Source organism: Engystomops pustulosus, chromosome 9 (genome assembly GCF_040894005.1).
Source record: "Engystomops pustulosus chromosome 9, aEngPut4.maternal, whole genome shotgun sequence".
NCBI lineage: Eukaryota > Metazoa > Chordata > Amphibia > Anura > Leptodactylidae > Engystomops > Engystomops pustulosus.
Genome location: NC_092419.1, coordinates 3,481,214 through 3,501,073, shown reverse-complemented (window position 1 = coordinate 3,501,073; position 19,860 = coordinate 3,481,214). Strand labels below are relative to the sequence as shown.

Sequence of the window (19,860 nt, the reverse complement as noted above, 5' to 3'; positions counted from 1 at the left end):
GTTTTACTCCTGTGTGATCTGTGTTACTCCTGTGTGTTGTGTGTTGCTCCTGTGTGTTGTGTGTTGCTCCTGTGTGCTATGTGTTACTCCTGTGTGCTATGTGTTACTCCTGTGTGCTCTGTGTTACTCCTGTGCAGTGTGTGTTTCCCCTGTGTGCTCTGTATTACTCCTGTGTGCTTTGTGTTACTCCTGTGTGCTCTGTGTTACTCCTGTGTGCTCTGTGTTACTCCTTAGTGCTGTGTGTTACTCCTGTGTGCTCTGTGTTACTCCTGTGTGCTCTGTGTTACTCATTTGTTGTGTGTTAGCTCCTGTTTCTGGATATCTCTGGGGGGATGAGGATTCAGAGATGATGATGTTGCATGTAGAAGCAGCAGAGGATGAGCATTGCCTCCTCGGTGGATGAGATGTTAGGACAGATATGGGATATTTGCAGTCATGATGGAACTGAGCACTCCCCTGACTTTTCCTTGCTGGGCGACGCCTGGTTCCTGCATCCATTGACCGTCGTCTGTTCATCACATGTTTTATTCATGTTTCTTTCTCTCTCTTTTTCTCCAATCCATTTTTTTGTCTGTGTCCCACATGTTCTCCATTGTCACTACCTGCCCCATGTCCTCCTCCCTATCTTACCTGCCATGGCCACTGGCAGAAAAACAAAGCAAAATCCAAAAATCACAAGCCACCGGCCAAGTCGAAACCCAAGGTGCCTCCTCCGGCAAAGAGCACTGGCAAAGCGAAAAATGGTGTTGTAGGCAAAGCCCCCACCAAGCGAAACACCCCAGGGAAAAATTCTGTGGGCAAAGCTCAGCCCAAGAAAAAGTTTGCCGCCGCCAAGAGGAGGAACGTGGGGAATAGTTACCAGCAGGTAGAGCAAAAACGAAGTATGCAGATGCCAGGGGCGCGATCTGACATACATAACCCCCCACAGTTACCCCATGATCCTACCTTCCAGGGGATATGGGCTTCTACATGGAGATGTTGATGATATTTGTTTGTCCTCGTGTCTGACTTGTGTTATTCCATTCCGTGCTTGCTGCTCCCAGCTTGGGGTTCATTCATTGTTGTCTGTGCAAAACAAAAGACCCCTGAAAATCCACAGAACGACGGCCCCCTCCCCCCCCTAATTTACAGAAGATTATTATTTACATCATAAATTGGAACACATCCAGTAAATATTCCCCATGATTGTCCTTTGGCTGATGTTCTGTTCCTTCAGGGGTCTCGTATTTTGCAGTTTGTGTAACTGTTTGTTACATTGAATAAATGAATGAAATATTTCCCACTCCCTCCATCCACGGATGGGGGGGGGCATCATCTGAAGTCATTTCTGAGCGGATTCATTATCTTCTCTCATAGCGGCCGATAATGACTCAATCTTCAGTAAATCTTCAGTATGATGGGGAATAGACTTTACAATTGATAACCAACTAATGCTCGCCATTTTATTTTCTTCCCTTCTTTCACTGCAATCATTTGAACTTCACTTCTTTTTTCCACCTGTTTCCTCCGTTCTATTTCTTCTATCTCCCTTCTTGCTGGTTCTTCCTTTTTCCATTCCTCACTGTTGGTGGTTTTGAAGGACCCTGCCCCGACCACTGAACCTATCTTGACCCCTGAGCCTACGGTGCTAGAACAAAGCCCAGATTATACTGTATCACCCAATGAGGAGGATGTTTATGAGGTTTGGGAGGAAGAACCTACTCAAGAAGTTCCACCCAATCCACAGGTAACCATTGGCTCCTCCACCAGGCAGGGATGGAGTCCACATCCTATGGTTCAGGACGCCTTCTTATCTTGGACTGTTCCTGAAAATTATTTGTCAAAATGTCATTTTTGATGCTATTCCCAACCCTTCCCAACCAATGGGATTCTCTACAGTCTCTTTATACCTTTAAAGACTTGATACTTGTATCTGTGCAACCTCAGACCTACAATGTTTTGGCTCTTTTTTGATTTCACCTTCTCCTCCTATTATTCCTTTTCTTATCCTTATTCTCACCTTATTTGCCCCCCAAAAAGGAAAAGGAAAATGCTCCTTCAACAGATGTCAAGGGTAGTGATTCCTTCATAGAGGAATATGTGGTCGGAGAGGAGGAAAATCCAACCATCGGGCTGGACTATGAGTATGTGTACAAGGACTATCATGAGGGTTCGGAGAGTACACACCTGGGTCCAGTCCTCTCCGCAGAGACCCCTGAGAGTGGAGGTGTAAGTCTCACATATCCAAGTCACATGAAAATCCCTCCCTCCCTGGTCCTTCTGGTGTCCGTTTTTCATGTATCTTCTTGCGTCTGAAATCCTTTGTCTTGTCCGTCTCTCCTCCCCTCGTGTCCGGTCACTGATACTTATAATTCCTTCTTCCTTCATCTGGAAAGATTCTCCGGTGTTGACCACTTGTCCCTTGTGTCTTCTTCACCTTCTGGATGTGTCAGGGTCTTCTTCGGCCTTCGCTCCTCTCCTAATGTCACCTACCTGTGGTCCTTGCTTTGTCTCTACTTATCCTCATTGCTCAGATAGATGATGATGTCGTGGTGACATCATGTTCTATTAGGTGAAGTCAGAATTGTAGTAATCCCAATGGGGACATCTACAGGATTCTTTCTGACTCTTGCTTACGGCATCATAGAATTCCCAATATTCCCCTGGAATTTTATGATCTATCAGAGTTGTGTCTGGAATGGGGAACGTTGCAGCTTGGCTGATGGAAATGCGTTGCGTAGCTGCCACTCATGTATTACTGGGGTCACATCATATGTCAGATACATATGAGCTTAGAGATCTGCAGACCTCCGTTTATACTTATTGTTTAATTATATTCATTGTAGGGAAGATTAAAGTCATAACATATGAAATCTGACTTATAGAGAATATAATAATATTGTTAGGGCACTCAGTAAGATGATTGGGGACATGTCAGGGGGACGTGTGAGAGGGTTATGGTGTTTATGAGTGATACTAAACAACCGTGTCTTTGTGGTTATATGTCTGCTACCCACAGGCTATCAGTGGTCCCCGAGGACTGAAAGGAGAAAAGGGGGACCCGGCTCACATGGAATCAGTAAGTATAAGCCGGGGACACACTATACATATTGTACCATCTAAGCCTAAGAGGAGGCAGCGGAAACACGGATCCTAGTGGAAATGTGGCTGCAACGATCCTTCTCCGAAACACTTTATTATGGAAAGACAGATCAGGCATGTTGAATTTAAACATGCCTGATCATACTCTCATAAGATGTCAAAGGAAGGAAAATTTGGAGATGTCCATAATTGTTTACTTTGAGATTCGCCTAGAGAGCGCCTGTAAGGGGAAATCAAGGCTGGGGCAGAGCACTCGCCTACACAACGCAGAGTATGGCCACCTTTACACCCATTCACATAAGAGATACAAATTATTCACATTGGTGTTCTGGGTATTTAGCATTTTCTCAATATTTAGGAGATTTCCCATGTGATATTGAGGTAAATTACAGATCATATCAGGATCCTGAGCCCTTTGTGTTCTTTTCCAGGGAATGTTAGTGGAAGGTCCCCCAGGACCCGAAGGACCCGCGGTAGGTGACATATTACTATAATTACTTGTGTATTCATATCTCATACAGAAGATGGTCCCAATGATATTTGTTTTTGGAGTCTCTGAAGAAGATTTTCTGCTGATCTTTCTATTGTTATTGGTTAAAAGCAAATTAAAAAGGGAGAAATGAAAAAAAGAATAAACCACAAAAAATTTGGTTCAAAACAGGATGAATCTTCCTCCTTTACTTGTGATAGTCACATTTGTAACCATATCGCAGTGTAGGAACTTGTCTGATATGCAGTATCTTGGGTTTGTCTTAATGATGTGCATCGTGTTCTGCAATGTTTCTTCAATCTTCCTTTTTGTGACCACAGGGTCAGCCCGGTCCCCCTGGAACACATGGTCATCCTGGACCTATTGGTGACCCTGGAGAGAGGGTAGGAAGATTACCAATGGAGGATTCCCAATATATGTGATACAATTGTTTAGCCTGTTATACAATGTATCACCTTCTCTTTACTTGTAGGGTCCTCCAGGAAGAGCCGGTCTACCGGGAGCCAATGGATTGCCAGGACAGCCCGGCAGCTCCGTTATGCTACCGGTAAGTGTCCATGAATTAATTTAGATAATATATAATATATCTCTCATTATGAGAATAATTTTCTAGAGATTGTGGTGTCAAATTCATGAATTAAATCAACATTTTATAAGAGATTAAAGCTTTTCATCTGGTTCTCTCCTTAGTTCCGCTTTGGAGCCAGCGGTGGTGACAAGGGGCCGGTAGTTTCTGCACAAGAAGCTCAGGCAGCAGCGATCTTACAGCAGGCGCGGGTACGACTCATCCAGCTCAAGACTGAATTAGTAAAATTGTTCAAAGTTTTCTGATGTAATTTACTCATTACATGTTGTGTCTGCAGTTGGCTCTGCGTGGACCTGCCGGACCCATGGGTTACACTGGAAGATCTGGACCCTTGGTAAGGAGTAACAGGAAAGATGATGATTGAAATACAAACATTACCAAAAGTTTACATTATTACTTTGTTTCATAGTTTGTTTTAAGGTTTATAGAAAAATAAGCAGGAACAATATAAATGGGTTTTTTAAGAGGTCAACATCTGGAATGTTACCAGACCAACCCCGGCCGGACACAGGAGCTTTATATCATCTCTACAAGTTGGGGATCAATCAACCATTTCATTGAACAAAGAGAAAAGTTCCCAATCCAGGATCTTGTGAAGACAATGGGGGTCATTTACTAAGGGCTCGAATCATGTTTTTACGGCGGGTTACCCGAATTTTTCCGTTTTCCGCCGATTTTCCCTAAATTGCCCTGGGATTTTGGCAAACCCGATCGGATTGTGGCGCATCGGCGGCGGCATGCACACGACGGAAATCGGGGGGGGGCGTGGCCGTACGAAAACCAGACGGATTCGGAAAAACCGACGTATTTAAAAAAAAAAAAGTGTCGCTTGACACGCGCTTACCTGCACCCAGTGTAGGACGGTGAACTTCAGTGCATTCCGGCGGGCCTCGGCAGACCTCAGCGCAGCAGCGCCACCTGGTGGATGCCGGAGGAACTGCCTTAGTGAATCCCGTCCGGACCCGAATCCACCGCAGAGAACGCGGCGCTGGATCGCGACAGGACCGGGTAAGTAAATCTGCCCCGATGTGACCCTTATTGTTCACAAACCTGCATGTCCAGAGGAGTTCTCCAGGAAAATGGGTTTCAGGTGGACAAACCACCATAATCCTGGCTGAGAGAAGTTGGAGAAAATTAGGATTTAGTAGATGATGTTGTTGGGTCTGTGTCTGGTCAACCAGATGTGGTCTGCACCGAGATTGTATAATGTACTGTAGCTGTAGATGTTTGGATGTTGATTGTAGTTTTCCAGTGAAATGTAAATGTAACTTAATACATTTTTTTATTAATAATCAATGTACCATTTTATTATATTCCATCTGTGTCTCAGTATCAAACAATTATCATTAACAAGAAATTCAATCTCGTGATCCTGAAGAATTCAGTCTGTTGTATAAATCATCAGAATTTCATTTGAAGTCAGATAGAATTTTAGCAAAAAGTTTTTTCTGCGCTCTGTAACTTTTTTACATTTCTTTTTGATTTTGATTTCAGGGACCACCTGGAAATTCGGGATTAAAGGGCGATCAAGGAGACATTGGTCCCCAGGTAATTAAGCTTGGTCACATCCTCTAGGGAAACACATCAGATTTTATTTTTGTTACTCATCAGTTTAGGAATTTATGGAATTCAATAAAATTTTTCGGAGTGTAGTTAAGTTTGAACCAACACAACGTGTGCCCTGGTGATGTGGATTCAGCTATTGGTGTCAGTGGCCTGGATTATATGTCACCTCTGTGTCCCTTCCACCTGTAAATGTTGTATGACCCCCCCATGTGATGCCACAGATATCCCCATATTGGTGGACGTGACCACATTCCCCTTACAAAGCATTAGGTCCTTGATATAACCCTGTGACTTGTCTATGGATATTATAGGGAATGGTGAGATGTTCCCTTGTCATAGCACTTATTAGACACTGGGGTCATGGCAATGCATTGAAATATTCCCATCTTTACATAAAAGATGAACACAAGAGGTCTGAGATAGAAAAGAAATATTTTTTTTATTTTTTACTTCTAAATTTGGTTCTATTTACAGCACAACCATTAGGCACATGACCCCAAAACACTTTTCTGTCTGAATTTGATGAAAACTTGAGGATCTAATGGAGATTCTTGTGTTTAACAATATAAAACAGTTTTTGCTCATTTTTAGGGTCAAAGAGGACCCCAGGGACTGTCTGGACCTCCAGGAAAAGCAGGGAGAAGGGTAAGGACTAAAATTTTTAAGGAGTTGAGTGATTGGGAACATAACCTGAATATGTGGTCCCTCGGGCAGGGGTCGGGCAGTGGTCGGGCATGGGTCAGGCAGGGGTCGGGCAGGGGTCGGGCATGGGTCAGGCAGGGGTCGGGCAGGGGTCGGGCTACGGCTCTTGTGCTGATCTCCGGATACATTATCTTTCTCGTAGGGTCGCGCTGGTGCTGATGGAGCTCGTGGTCTTCCTGGTGAATTTGGTAATAAGGTAAATATTCCACTTTTGGTCTCCGTCATGTCCTTGCTGCTCCACCACCCAGTGGCTTCACCATCTTTGTTCCTGTGCAGGGTGAACGCGGCTTTGATGGGTTACCCGGATTACCAGGAGAAAAAGGTCATCGGGTAAGGAACATACGATCACAATGGGGGGAATTACCGGCAGGACACATTGTTTGTTTTCTTTCACTTGACCTCCCCCTATATATATTTTTACATAAAGTACAATTACGGCTCCACTTCTTTACACCTACAAATAACGATGTGCCCGTAATCATCAATGTACAACGAAAGATTCTCTCTGTGGAAATATTAGTAGCTTCAACTATATTTTAAAGCATCGTCAGTACAACACCGTACAAATAATCACATAATAATCAGATATCGGTAATAAAATGGAAAGAAAAATATGTGAAGAACACAATAAATGTAAAATCTTATAACCATAATAATGTGACAAAGAAGCAGAAGTATTTAGTTGTGGGAAAATTAGACGTGACAATAGAACAGGTTTAGGCCTCCTGTAGACCAGCATATATAACCAATGGTCCCCCCATGGATTATTGGGCTTGGCACTACTGCCCCACATGGGTGCAGCACCTACACAGCTCATCAGAAGCAGAGGTAGAGCCCCCTGTACATCACCCAATAATATATTGTGCTTCATAAGACATAGAGTTAGGGTAAATGATTAGTACAACCCTCTGACCCAACTTCTAGTGGACTAAAGACCCTGAAATGGCTCTTGTGCACATGTGTATTGAAAGCTTGAACACATGTGGGAGGATTTAATGGGTGAAGGTCCTCAGTTTAAAATTGAGTTGGGTTTGGGTGTCCCTGGGCCCCCTAGAAGACTTGGGCCCCGGGCTACCACCCAAACCACTTATATTATAATCCACTACTGATGACAGCACAGATTCTAAGCTTATATCCTCATTCCAGAAAATGGATAAAGACAGAGAAATTAATTTTCACTAAAAAATTATGGCCATTTTGCCAATTTTTTTAATTAAAAATGGCTTGGATGAGAGCAGGCCTTTTAATGAATGAAGTAAGAAATGAGGATTTCATGGACCCCTGACGTCTGGTTTTCGTAGACTCCTCTATCTTTGTGTATTGGTCCTGCCCCGTACAGTCACATTGTTACTAGATGCCGGGGGCCACGGGTCACTGACTGGGGGTGTCTTGTCTTTGTAGGGTGATGGTGGCACTCAGGGTCCCATGGGACCTCCAGGAGAAGATGGAGAAAGGGTAAGTCCTTACTTTCATAATTTTAGGCTTCCAAATCCCCGCAGGCTTCAATCATTGGCTGATCGTGTCCTTCATTATGTCTTAGGGAGGTGATGGAGATGTTGGACCCCGCGGACTTCCCGGTGAACCAGTAAGAACATTTATTATACTTTTATTTTAGTAATTATTTATAGACAATATTTTTATATGATTTCCATCAGAACCGATAATATGGGCCGAAGGTCCTTCTGACTCTTCAGCCAATAGTGTTGGAGGAGCCAAGGATCGGGCCTGCTGATTTTATCATGATTAACCCTTAGTTCCCAAGGAGATAAATTACTGCTATAGGAGGTGTCCTGCAGGTGCTCATTACCTTCCTCCATATGGCAGCACATGCATCCCGGGCCAAGCATTCACATGTAACGTGGAGACTAGAAGCTTGTTTGGTCTATGGGAGATTTCTGGCCAGTTCTATCTGATGTATAATTAGTAACATTGTTTATACTATAATAAGTGGTCATCTTTATATTTTTATAGGGTGTCAGAGGTTTGCTAGGACCCAAAGGCCCCCCGGGCAACCCCGGCCCACCTGTGAGTAGCCTCCATCCGTCACATGTTCTCCAGTCTGATGAGTGTCTGTCCTAACGTGATTTCTGTCTGTACAGGGTGTACGAGGTATGGATGGACATGTGGGACCCAAAGGAAACCTGGTGAGTATCAAAGTAACAAAGATGGAGAGAGGGACACAACGTATAAGGGACAAATGCTTAATTTTATTGCTCTCTGTTTTTTAGGGCCCACAAGGTGAACCGGGACCTCCAGGACAGCAGGGAACTCCTGGGACACAGGGACTCTCCGGGCCACAGGGGGCTCAGGGACCTCCAGGAGAGACTGTAAGCAAAGTTATTGGGATTATTATGGAAAAAGTATAAAATTACTTATAATACAGGGTTAAACCTTTATATATTTACTTATAGGGACCTACAGGAAAACCCGGCCTTCCCGGTATTCCCGGCTCTGATGGACCTCCTGTAAGTATATACTTATCATACTATAACAGGGTTTCAGCTCGTATCTTAGTCCTTTTTTATATAAACCAGACTGCAGTCAGCCATGAAGCACAAGTAGGAGAAGATTATTCTACTACAAGGTGCAATCATCGTCCAACCCAAGAACCACAGACATGGCAAAACCATTGAGGCTCATGGCGTAAATTAGTTACTACTGACTGTCCCCATAGCCTATAGCTGAGGACCTATAGCACAGTCATCTCCTGACTACTGACTGTCCCCATAGCCTATAGCTGAGGACCTATAGCACAGTCATGTCCTGACTACTGACTGTCCCCATAGCCTATAGCTGAGGACCTATAGCGCAGTCATCTCCTGACTACTGACTGTCCCCATAGCCTATAGCTGAGGACCTATAGCACAGTCATCTCCTGACTACTGACTGTCCCCATAGCCTGTAGCTTAGGACCTATAGCACAGTCATCTCCTGACTACTGAATGTCCCCATAGCCTATAGCTGAGGACCTATAGCACAGTCATCTCCTGACTACTGACTGTCCCCATAGCCTATAGCTTAGGACCTATAGCACAGTCATGTCCTGACTACTGACTGTCCCCATAGCCTATAGCTTAGGACCTATAGCACAGTCATCTCCTGACTACTGACTGTCCCCATAGCCTATAGCTGAGGACCTATAGCACAGTCATCTCCTGACTACTGACTGTTCCTATAGCCTATAGCTGAGGACCTATAGCACAGTCATCTCCTGACTACTGACTGTCCCCATAGCCTATAGCTGAGGACCTATAGCACAGTCATCTCCTGACTACTGAATGTCCCCATAGCCTATAGCTGAGGACCTATAGCACAGTCATCTCCTGACTACTGACTGTCCCCATAGCCTATAGCTTAGGACCTATAGCACAGTCATGTCCTGACTACTGACTGTCCCCATAGCCTATAGCTGAGGACCTATAGCACAGTCATCTCCTGACTACTGACTGTCCCCATAGCCTATAGCTGAGGACCTATAGCACAGTCATCTCCTGACTACTGAATGTCCCCATAGCCTATAGCTGAGGACCTATAGCACAGTCATCTCCTGACTACTGACTGTCCCCATAGCCTATAGCTGAGGACCTATAGCACAGTCATGTCCTGACTACTGACTGTCCCCATAGCCTATAGCTGAGGACCTATAGCACAGTCATCTCCTGACTACTGACTGTTCCTATAGCCTATAGCTGAGGACCTATAGCACAGTCATCTCCTGACTACTGAATGTCCCCATAGCCTATAGCTGAGGACCTATAGCACAGTCATCTCCTGACTACTGACTGTCCCCATAGCCTATAGCTGAGGACCTATAGCACAGTCATGTCCTGACTACTGACTGTCCCCATAGCCTATAGCTGAGGACCTATAGCACAGTCATCTCCTGACTACTGACTGTTCCTATAGCCTATAGCTGAGGACCTATAGCACAGTCATCTCCTGACTACTGAATGTCCCCATAGCCTATAGCTGAGGACCTATAGCACAGTCATCTCCTGACTACTGACTGTCCCCATAGCCTATAGCTGAGGACCTATAGCACAGTCATGTCCTGACTACTGACTGTCCCCATAGCCTATAGCTTAGGACCTATAGCACAGTCATGTCCTGACTACTGACTGTCCCCATAGCCTATAGCTGAGGACCTATAGCACAGTCATGTCCTGACTACTGACTGTCCCCATAGCCTATAGCTGAGGACCTATAGCACAGTCATCTCCTGACTACTGACTGTTCCTATAGCCTATAGCTGAGGACCTATAGCACAGTCATCTCCTGACTACTGACTGTCCCCATAGCCTATAGCTTAGGACCTATAGCACAGTCATCTCCTGACTGTCCCCATCACCTGTACCTGAGGACCTACCTAAAGGAATACAAGTATTATTCTAATACTTGTGTCTTCTTTCTTTCTAGGGTCATCCTGGTAAAGAAGGTCCTGGCGGCTTCAAAGGAAACCAGGTAAGTTGGATTTGTCTCCTCATTCGCCCTCTATAGTTATTACCTTGTTCTGATGACTTTGCTTGTATCCTCAGTGAGGTCCTCCGGGTGACCCCTCCGGCACTGCCAAAATCCGGGTCATGTGTAGCCATCTATAGCTTTATATTTCATGGTCAGTACATGAAGTGCGCAGCGACACACAGCACCTAGATATACATCACAGTGAGCACCCATAGTCCTCAGGGCGACAGTGGTGACCGGCAGTGACCGGGGCTCCTGCGGCAATGGCCGTGGTCAGAGTTAACACTTATCAGCACGTACATGACACATAAAGCTGCAGCCGTGGTTTCTTCATCTTCCTCTTCAACAAGACAGAGAAAATGCGCCCCTAGAGGGACGAGCAGTGCGGGGGGCGCCAGATTATAGAAGACCGTGCTCCAGTAACCTGCTGCACTCCGCACATCCGGAGGCTGCACTTACTACATTGTTTCTTACATCTGGACCCGAATGTTCTGTGTTCCACAGCCGGACACATTCATGAGCTTTGTGCATCGGGCGCTGGTCCACCATTAGGGGAGGTGACACAGGATGGAGGAAGCAACAACATTATCTACATCTCTCAATGAGCACTAAAAAAATATGCTTAAAATTCAGCTTTTTTTGGTCATCTCTCTTCCAATGCAATGAAACAAAACTGGAAAATGTACCCAATTGTTGCTCCAGTGAAAACCGCGTCTACACATAAAAACCAAGTTCTCAGTTTGCTGAGAAATATAAAAACACGTTTTTAAAATCAGCAGAATAAGGATAACAAGATGTTACTGATGTCATTTGTGGAACCAGAATGGGGGGTTCTTACACCCCGTCATTGAGAGGATGTATAAAAGCCAATGAACTACAGGCATCCCAAATACACAACGTCCAAAATACACATCATCCTGCAGATATTGGCCCAGATCTAGTATTGTGGCTGCACCGAGGGGCGAGTTGGAATTTGCAACATATTTAAAGGACATTTACCACCAGGATAAAGGGTTGTAAACCAAGCACTGACATCCTGGTGTGCGCCCCCTCTGGCAGGATCTGCTCTTCTTATAGATTCTCAATTGTGTGAATGAGCCAGAGGGGCTCTGGGCCTGGAGCCCCTCAGACTCATTTCGGTGAGCAGTGCCGGGTGATTGTAGGCCGTGCTCCGGGATGCAGTAATCGGCTGCACATTCGTGAGGCTTCACTTTTGATAAATCTGCCCCTATAAGTCCTCACACCTGTAACTCACAAAAACGATAATAAGTTGCGTCTTATAGAAAGCAGCAATGAAAACTGAAGAAACATCCTGGAAGGGTTAATCAGTGATTATTTCCAGGAGTTTTATTGAACTTTTTTTAATTCCCTTCATTTCCATATATTTTTCTTTCTATGGATCCATTAACCCTTTGGGATTGGATTTTGTTGCCGCCAATGGTTTATCACCCGTCCTGCAGAGTTATTATATATAATGTCTTCTGTCTCATCCCCTCAGGGTCCATCTGGTCCACAAGGTCCCATTGGATATCCAGGACCTCGGGGCGCGAAGGTACCGGAACCTCTCCATTTCTTGCCCCTTTTCCTTTAGGATGTTCAGATTATGTCATATATATATAAGAAAATAATTGCGTTGATGTTGAGTTATAAAATGTGGGGTCCATTGCTCTACAAATCTCAGGAGGGTACAGATACAATGGGGGTACAGATACAATGGGGGATACAGATACAATGGGGGGATACAGATACAATGGGGGGATACAGATACAATGGGGGTACAGATACAATGGGGGGGTACAGATACAATGGGGGGGATACAGATACAATGGGGGGTACAGATACAATGGGGATACAGATACAATGGGGGTACAGATACAATGGGGGGATACAGATACAATGGGGAATACAGATACAATGGGGGGGTACAGATACAATGGGGGGGTACAGATACAATGGGGGGTACAGATACAATGGGGGGGATACAGATACAATGGGGGGTACAGATACAATGGGGATACAGATACAATGGGGGGTACAGATACAATGGGGATACAGATACAATGGGGGGTACAGATACAATGGAGGGACAGATACAATGGAGGGACAGATACAATGGGGGTACAGATACAATGGGGGATACAGATACAATGGGGGGATACAGATACAATGAGGGGTACAGATACAATGGGGGGGTACAGATACAATGGGGGTACAGATACAATGGGGGTACAGATACAATGGGGGGGTACAGATACAATGGGGGTGCAGATACAATGGGGGATACAGATACAATGGGGGGTACAGATACAATGGGGGGTTACAGATACAATGGGGGGATACAGATACAATGGGGGTACAGATACAATGGGGGTACAGATACAATGGGGGATACAGATACAATGGAGGGGTACAGATACAATGGGGGGGTTACAGATACAATGGGGGGATACAGATACAATGGGGGTACAGATACAATGGGGGTACAGATACAATGGGGGGTACAGATACAATAGGGGTACAGGTACTGGTGTCAGGTGGGTACAGATACAATGGTGGGTACAAATACAATGGGGGGTACAAATAAAATGGGGGGTAGAGATACAATGGGGGGTACAAATACATTAGGGGGTACAAATACAATGGGGGGTAGAGATACAATGGGGGGTAGAGATACAATGGGGGGTACAAATACAATGGGGGGTACAAATACAATGGGGGGTACAAATACAATGGGGAGTAGAGATACAATGGGGGGTACAAATACAATGGGGAGTAGAGATACAATGGGAGGTAGATATACAATGGGGGTACAGATACAATGGGGGGTAGATATACAATGGGGGGTACAGATACAATGGGGGGAGGGTACAGATACAATGGGGGTACAGATACAATGGGGGTACAGATACAATGGGGGGGTACAGATACAATGGGGGATAGAGATACAATGGGGGATACAGATACAATGGGGGGTACAGATACAATGGGGGGTACAGATACAATGGGGGGTAGATATACAATGGGGGGTACAGATACAATGGGGGGAGGGTACAGATACAATGGGGGTACAGATACAATGGGGGGGTACAGATACAATGGGGGATAGAGATACAATGGGGGATAGAGATACAATGGGGGATACAGATACAATGGGGGGTAAAGATACAATGGGGGATAGAGATACAATGGGGGATAGAGATACAATGGGGGTACAGATACAATGGGGGTACAGATACAATGGGGGGGTACAGATACAATGGGGGATAGAGATACAATGGGGGATACAGATACAATGGGGGATACAGATACAATGGGGGGTACAGATACAATGGGGGGACAGATACAATGGGGGATACAGATACAATGGGGGGTACAGATACAATGGGGGGACAGATACAATGAGGGGTACAGATACAATGGGGGTACAGATACAATGAGGGGTACAGATACCATGGGTGGTACAGATACAATGGGGGGGTACAGATACAATGGGGGTAGAGATACAATGGGGGGGTACAGATACAATGGGGGGGTACAGATACAATGGGGGGTAGAGATACAATGGGGGGGTAGAGATACAATGGGGGGGTAGAGATACAATGGGGGGGGTACAGATACAATGGGGGGGGTACAGATACAATGGGGGGGGGGTACAGATACAATGGGGGTACAGATACAATGGGGGGATACAGATACAATGGGGGGATACAGATACAATGGGGGGGTACAGATACAATGGGGGTACAGATACAATGGGGGTACATATACAATGGGGGGGTGCAGATACAATGGGGGTGCAGATACAATGGGGTGAAATTATAAACCCTTTCCTGCCAGTTTCTTTGCAGACGAGGGATTTGTAAAGCTTTTCCCCTGCGCGTCACTTTGGGTGTTACTGGGTGGGGATCAGGACCCGGGGAGGGGGGACCTTAATAGCCGCCATATTTACATAGTCAACTGGAAGAGTCTATTGCTGGAAGCTGTATGGACATTGCTGAATCTTTGCTGATCCCTTTTGTCTTCACAGGGAGTGGACGGAATCCGGGGTCTTAAAGGACATAAAGGAGAAAAGGTAAAAACAAAACTGACTTACCTGTAGTTATCTGCCCCCTCCCTGCCGTCCTACAGCCAGACCCCCCTCACGTGTCCTACAGCTAGACCCCCTCACGTGTCCTACAGCTGGACCCCCTTCATGTGTCCTACAGCTAGACCCCCTCACGTGTCCTACAGCCAGACCCCCTCACGTGTCCTACAGCTGGACCCCCCTCATGTGTCCTACAGCTAGACCCCCTCACGTGTCCTACAGCTAGACCCTCTCACGTGTCCTACAGCTAGACCCCCTCACATGTCCTACAGCTAGACCCTGCTCACCTGTCCTACAGCCAGACCCCCCTCACGTGTCCTACAGCCAGACCGCCTCACGTGTCCTACAGCTAGACCCCCTCACGTGTCCTACAGCTAGACCCCCTCACGTGTCCTACAGCAAGACCCCACTCACCTGTCCTACAGCTAGACCCCCTCACGTCTCCTACAGCTATACCCCCTCACCTGTTCTACAGCTAGACCCCCTCACCTGTCCTACAGCTAGACCCCCCTCACCTGTCCTACAGCTAGACCCCCTCACCTGTCCTACAGCTAGACCCCCTCACGTGTCCTACAGCTAGACCCCCTCACGTGTCCTACAGCTAGACCCCCTCACGTGTCCTACAGCTAGACCCCCTCACCTGTTCTACAGCTAGACCCCCCTCACCTGTCCTACAGCTAGACCCCCTCACCTGTCCTACAGCTAGACCCCCTCACGTGTCCTACAGCTAGACCCCCTCACGTGTCCTACAGCTAGACCCTCATCACTTGTCCTACAGCCAGACCCCCCTCACATGTCCTACAGCTAGACCCCCTCACGTGTCCTACAGCTAGACCCCCTCACGTGTCCTACAGCTAGACCCCCTCACGTGTCCTACAGCTAGACCCCCTCACGTGTCCTACAGCTAGACCCCCTCACGTGTCCTACAGCCAGACCCCCTCACGTGTCCTACAGCTAGACCCCCTCACGTGTCCTACAGCTAGACCCCCTCACGTGTCCTACAGCTAGACCCCCTCACGTGTCCTACAGCTAGACCCCCTCACGTGTCCTACAGCTAGACCCCCTCACGTGTCCTACAGCTAGACCCCCTCACGTGTCCTACAGCTAGACCCTCTCACGTGTCCTACAGCCAGACCCCCTCAAGTGTACAACAGCTAGACCCCCTCAAGTGTACAACAGCTAGACTCCCTCACTTGTCCTACTGCTAGACCCCCTCATGTGTCCTACAGCCAGACCCCCTCACGTATCCTACATTTAGACCCTCTCACGTGTCCTACAGCTAGACGCCCTCACGTGTCCTACATCTAGACCCCCCCACCTGTCCTACAGCCAGACCCCCTCACGTGTCCTACAGCTAAACCCCCTCACGTGTCCTACATTTAGACCCTCTCACGTGTCCTACAGCTAGACCCTCTCACGTGTCCTACAGCTAGACCCCCCTCACCTGTCCTACAGCTAGACCTCCCTCACGTGTCCTACAGCTAGACCTCCCTCACGTGTCCTACAGCTAGACCTCCCTCACGTGTCCTAAAGCTAGACCCCCTAATGTGTCCTACAGCTAGACCCCCTCACGTGTCCTACAGCTAGACCCGCTCACGTGTCCTACAGCTAGACCCCCTCACGTGTCCTACAGCTAGACCCCCTCACGTGTACTACAGCTAGACCCCCTCACGTGTCCTACAGCTAGACCCCCTCACGTGTCCTATAGCTAGACCCCCTCACCTATCCTACAGCTAGACCCCCTCACGTGTCCTACAGCTAGACCCCCTCACGTGTCCCACAGCTGGACCCCCCTCACGTGTCCTACAGCTGGACCCCCCTCACGTGTCCTACAGCTAGACCCCCTCACGTGTCCTACAGCTAGACCCCCTCACGTGTCCTACAGCTAGACCCCCTCACATGTCCTACAGCTAGACCCCCCTCACGTGTCCTACAGCTAGACCCCCTCACGTGTCCTACAGCTAGACCCCCTCACGTGTCCTACAGCTAGACCCCCTCACGTGTCCTACAGCTAGACCCCCTCACCTATCCTACAGCTAGACCCCCTCACGTGTCCTACAGCTAGACCCCCTCACCTATCCTACAGCTAGACCCCCTCACGTGTCCTACAGCTAGACCCCCTCACGTGTCCTACAGCTAGACCCCCTCACGTGTCCTACAGCTAGACCCCCTCACCTATCCTACAGCTAGACCCCCTCACGTGTCCTACAGCTAGACCCCCTCACCTATCCTACAGCTAGACCCCCTCACGTGTCCTACAGCTAGACCCCCTCACCTATCCTACAGCTAGACCCCCTCACGTGTCCTACAGCTAGACCCCCTCACATGTCCTACAGCTAGACCCCCTCACGTGTCCTACAGCTGGACCCCCCTCACGTGTCCTACAGCTAGACCCTCTCACGTGTCCTACAGCTAGACCCCCTCACCTGTCCTACAGATAGACCCCCCTCACGTGTCCTACAGCTGGACCCCCTCACGTGTCCTACAGCTAGACCCCACTCACGTGTCCTACAGCTAGACCCCCTCACGTGTCCTACAGCTAGACCCCCTCACATGTCCTACAGCTAGACCCCCGTCACCTGTCCTACAGCTAGACCCCCTCACGTGTCCTACAGCTAGACCCCCTCACGTATCCTACAGCTAGACCCCCTCACGTGTCCTACAGATAGATCCCCCTCACCTGTCCTACAGCCAGACCCCCTCACGTGTCCTACAGCTAGACCCCCTCACCTGTCCTACAGCTAGACCCCCTCACGTGTCCTACAGCTAGACCCCCTCACCTGTCCTACAGCTAGACCCCCTCACCTGTCCTACAGCTAGACCCCCTCACGTGTCCTACAGCTAGACTCCCCCACGTGTCCTACAGCTAGACCCCCTCACATGTCCTACAGCTGGACCCCCTCACGTGTCCTACAGCTAGACCCCCTCACCTGTCCTACAGCTAGACCCCCCCACCTGTCCTACAGCTAGACCCCCTCACCTGTCCTACAGCTAGACCCCCTCACCTGTCCTACAGCTAGACCCTCTCACGTGTCCTACAGCTAGACCCCCTCACCTGTCCTACAGCTAGACTCCCCCACGTGTCCTACAGCTAGACCACCTCACCTGTCCTACAGCTAGACCCCCTCACGTGTCCTACAGCTAGACCCCCTCACCTGTCCTACAGCTAGACCCCACTCACCTGTCCTACAGCTAGACCCCACTCACCTGTCCTACAGCTAGACCCCACTCACCTGTCCTACAGCTAGACCCCACTCACCTGTCCTACAGCTAGACCCCCTCACGTGTCCTACAGCCAGACCCCCTCACGTGTCCTACAGCCAGACCCCCTCACGTGTCCTACAGCCAGACCCCCTCACGTGTCCTACAGCCGGACCCCCTCACGTGTCCTACAGCTAGACCCCCTCACCTGTCCTACAGCCAGAACTCCTCACATGTCCTACAGCTAGACCCCCTCACCTGTCCTACAGCCAGAACTCCTCACATGTCCTACAGCCGGACCCCCTCACGTGTCCTACAGCCAGACCCCCTCAGGTGTCCTACTCATAACATTGCTGTGTTTACTATTCAAAGGGTGAAGATGGTTTCCCAGGATTCAAGGGGGACTTCGGCGTAAAGGGCGACAAGGTAAAACTTGAATATATTGACCTTCCTTACATTATACATAAGTGATACATCCTATAATATCTCCGTGATCGTCCTGGATTCATTCTCTATAATGTGATGTCTGATAGTTTCACTAAATTCATAAACTACCTCTAACAATCCTGAGGTTGGTGCCTCTGCGAGGCTCTTGTGTTATATCCTCTGTTTCTTACTATATCTGTTTAGGGTGAAGGTGGTGTCCCAGGGTCTAGAGGAGAAGATGGGCCGGAAGGTCCAAAGGGAAGGTCTGGCCCCCCTGGTGACCCCGGACCCCTTGGATTGATTGGTGAGAAGGTGAGATGTGGTTGTGTCGTGTGTGTGTTCTCTTTCATGTATGGATTGCCCAGACGGCCATTAAACCTGTATTATCTTCCCTTCCAGGGTAAACTGGGTGTCCCCGGGCTGCCAGGATATCCGGGACGACAGGGGACAAAGGTAAAGAAGGGTCACAGGAAGATAACGCTGATACAGACCCCGGATGTTGGGCAGTGATTTACCTTATATTTTCTCCTTACAGGGATCTCTCGGATTCCCAGGATTCCCCGGGGCTAACGGAGAGAAGGGAGCGCGGGTATGAGACACGTTATATCCTACTACATAACATTCATCACATCCATCTGCATCGGTCAATGTATGGAGAGGAGGTCATATAGATATAGGAGAACTTCCAGGGACCATCTATCCCTAAGACCTCAGTCACTTCTACAATGGATGTGATGTGTCCGTGTCCCAACATAGAAAGTGATAAAAGAACAACATAAAAGAGCCGCCATGTCTCCCTATAGTTACAGTACAAGCTTTGTGTCCTCTCCAGCCACACAAGGAAATCTATACAATCATATTGTCCATGTAGTGACCCAGGAGAGGAGCCCAATGCTGCCACAGGGTTCTTTTTAAATACTATTTTTATCGGAGCCTGAGATATTACATCCAAATACAAAACAAATGATATTCATGGCTTGTATATATGAAGGTGCTGGTCAGGACTCCGGGACTTTTCCTCATTATTCACCAAACTTAGCTTTTGGCATTTTTTGTTCCGTGTTGCGGCTCGTTGGATCTATTTGTAGCCCTCACCATTCCCAGCTCTCAGGGTTAATATTCTTGTTTCTCTACTATCAGATTGGGGGAGGCCTTACTACACCCAGTAGATAGAAGTGGAGGTCCCGCACACCCGTTGTTGAGTGGTGGTGCACACTTAGGGTATGAGAAGCTCCCATGTATTTCCCCATGTAGGAGACAGAC

The 19,860-nt window shown here is 47.8% G+C and overlaps 1 protein-coding gene across 11 annotated transcripts in view; it reads left to right on the top strand.

Moving 5' to 3' along the window:
* Positions 1-19,860, top strand: part of COL11A2 (collagen type XI alpha 2 chain) — a 126,423-nt gene that overhangs the window by 73,107 nt on the left and 33,456 nt on the right. For 2 of the 11 annotated variants that reach the window (XM_072125747.1, XM_072125745.1), the window contains 26 exons: positions 650-865; positions 1,580-1,726; positions 2,020-2,208; positions 2,999-3,058; positions 3,513-3,554; positions 3,892-3,954; positions 4,044-4,118; positions 4,262-4,348; positions 4,435-4,491; positions 5,652-5,705; positions 6,315-6,368; positions 6,568-6,621; positions 6,702-6,755; positions 7,827-7,880; positions 7,966-8,010; positions 8,397-8,450; positions 8,525-8,569; positions 8,654-8,752; positions 8,837-8,890; positions 10,842-10,886; positions 12,385-12,438; positions 14,914-14,958; positions 18,544-18,597; positions 18,802-18,909; positions 18,997-19,050; positions 19,133-19,186. In XM_072125747.1, the coding sequence (XP_071981848.1) occupies positions 650-865; positions 1,580-1,726; positions 2,020-2,208; positions 2,999-3,058; positions 3,513-3,554; positions 3,892-3,954; positions 4,044-4,118; positions 4,262-4,348; positions 4,435-4,491; positions 5,652-5,705; positions 6,315-6,368; positions 6,568-6,621; positions 6,702-6,755; positions 7,827-7,880; positions 7,966-8,010; positions 8,397-8,450; positions 8,525-8,569; positions 8,654-8,752; positions 8,837-8,890; positions 10,842-10,886; positions 12,385-12,438; positions 14,914-14,958; positions 18,544-18,597; positions 18,802-18,909; positions 18,997-19,050; positions 19,133-19,186 (1,917 nt within the window). The remainder of the gene's footprint in view (positions 1-649; positions 866-1,579; positions 1,727-2,019; positions 2,209-2,998; positions 3,059-3,512; positions 3,555-3,891; positions 3,955-4,043; positions 4,119-4,261; positions 4,349-4,434; positions 4,492-5,651; positions 5,706-6,314; positions 6,369-6,567; positions 6,622-6,701; positions 6,756-7,826; positions 7,881-7,965; positions 8,011-8,396; positions 8,451-8,524; positions 8,570-8,653; positions 8,753-8,836; positions 8,891-10,841; positions 10,887-12,384; positions 12,439-14,913; positions 14,959-18,543; positions 18,598-18,801; positions 18,910-18,996; positions 19,051-19,132; positions 19,187-19,860) is intronic. The other 9 variants (XM_072125752.1, XM_072125750.1, XM_072125746.1 and 6 more) reach the window with 8 other exon arrangements.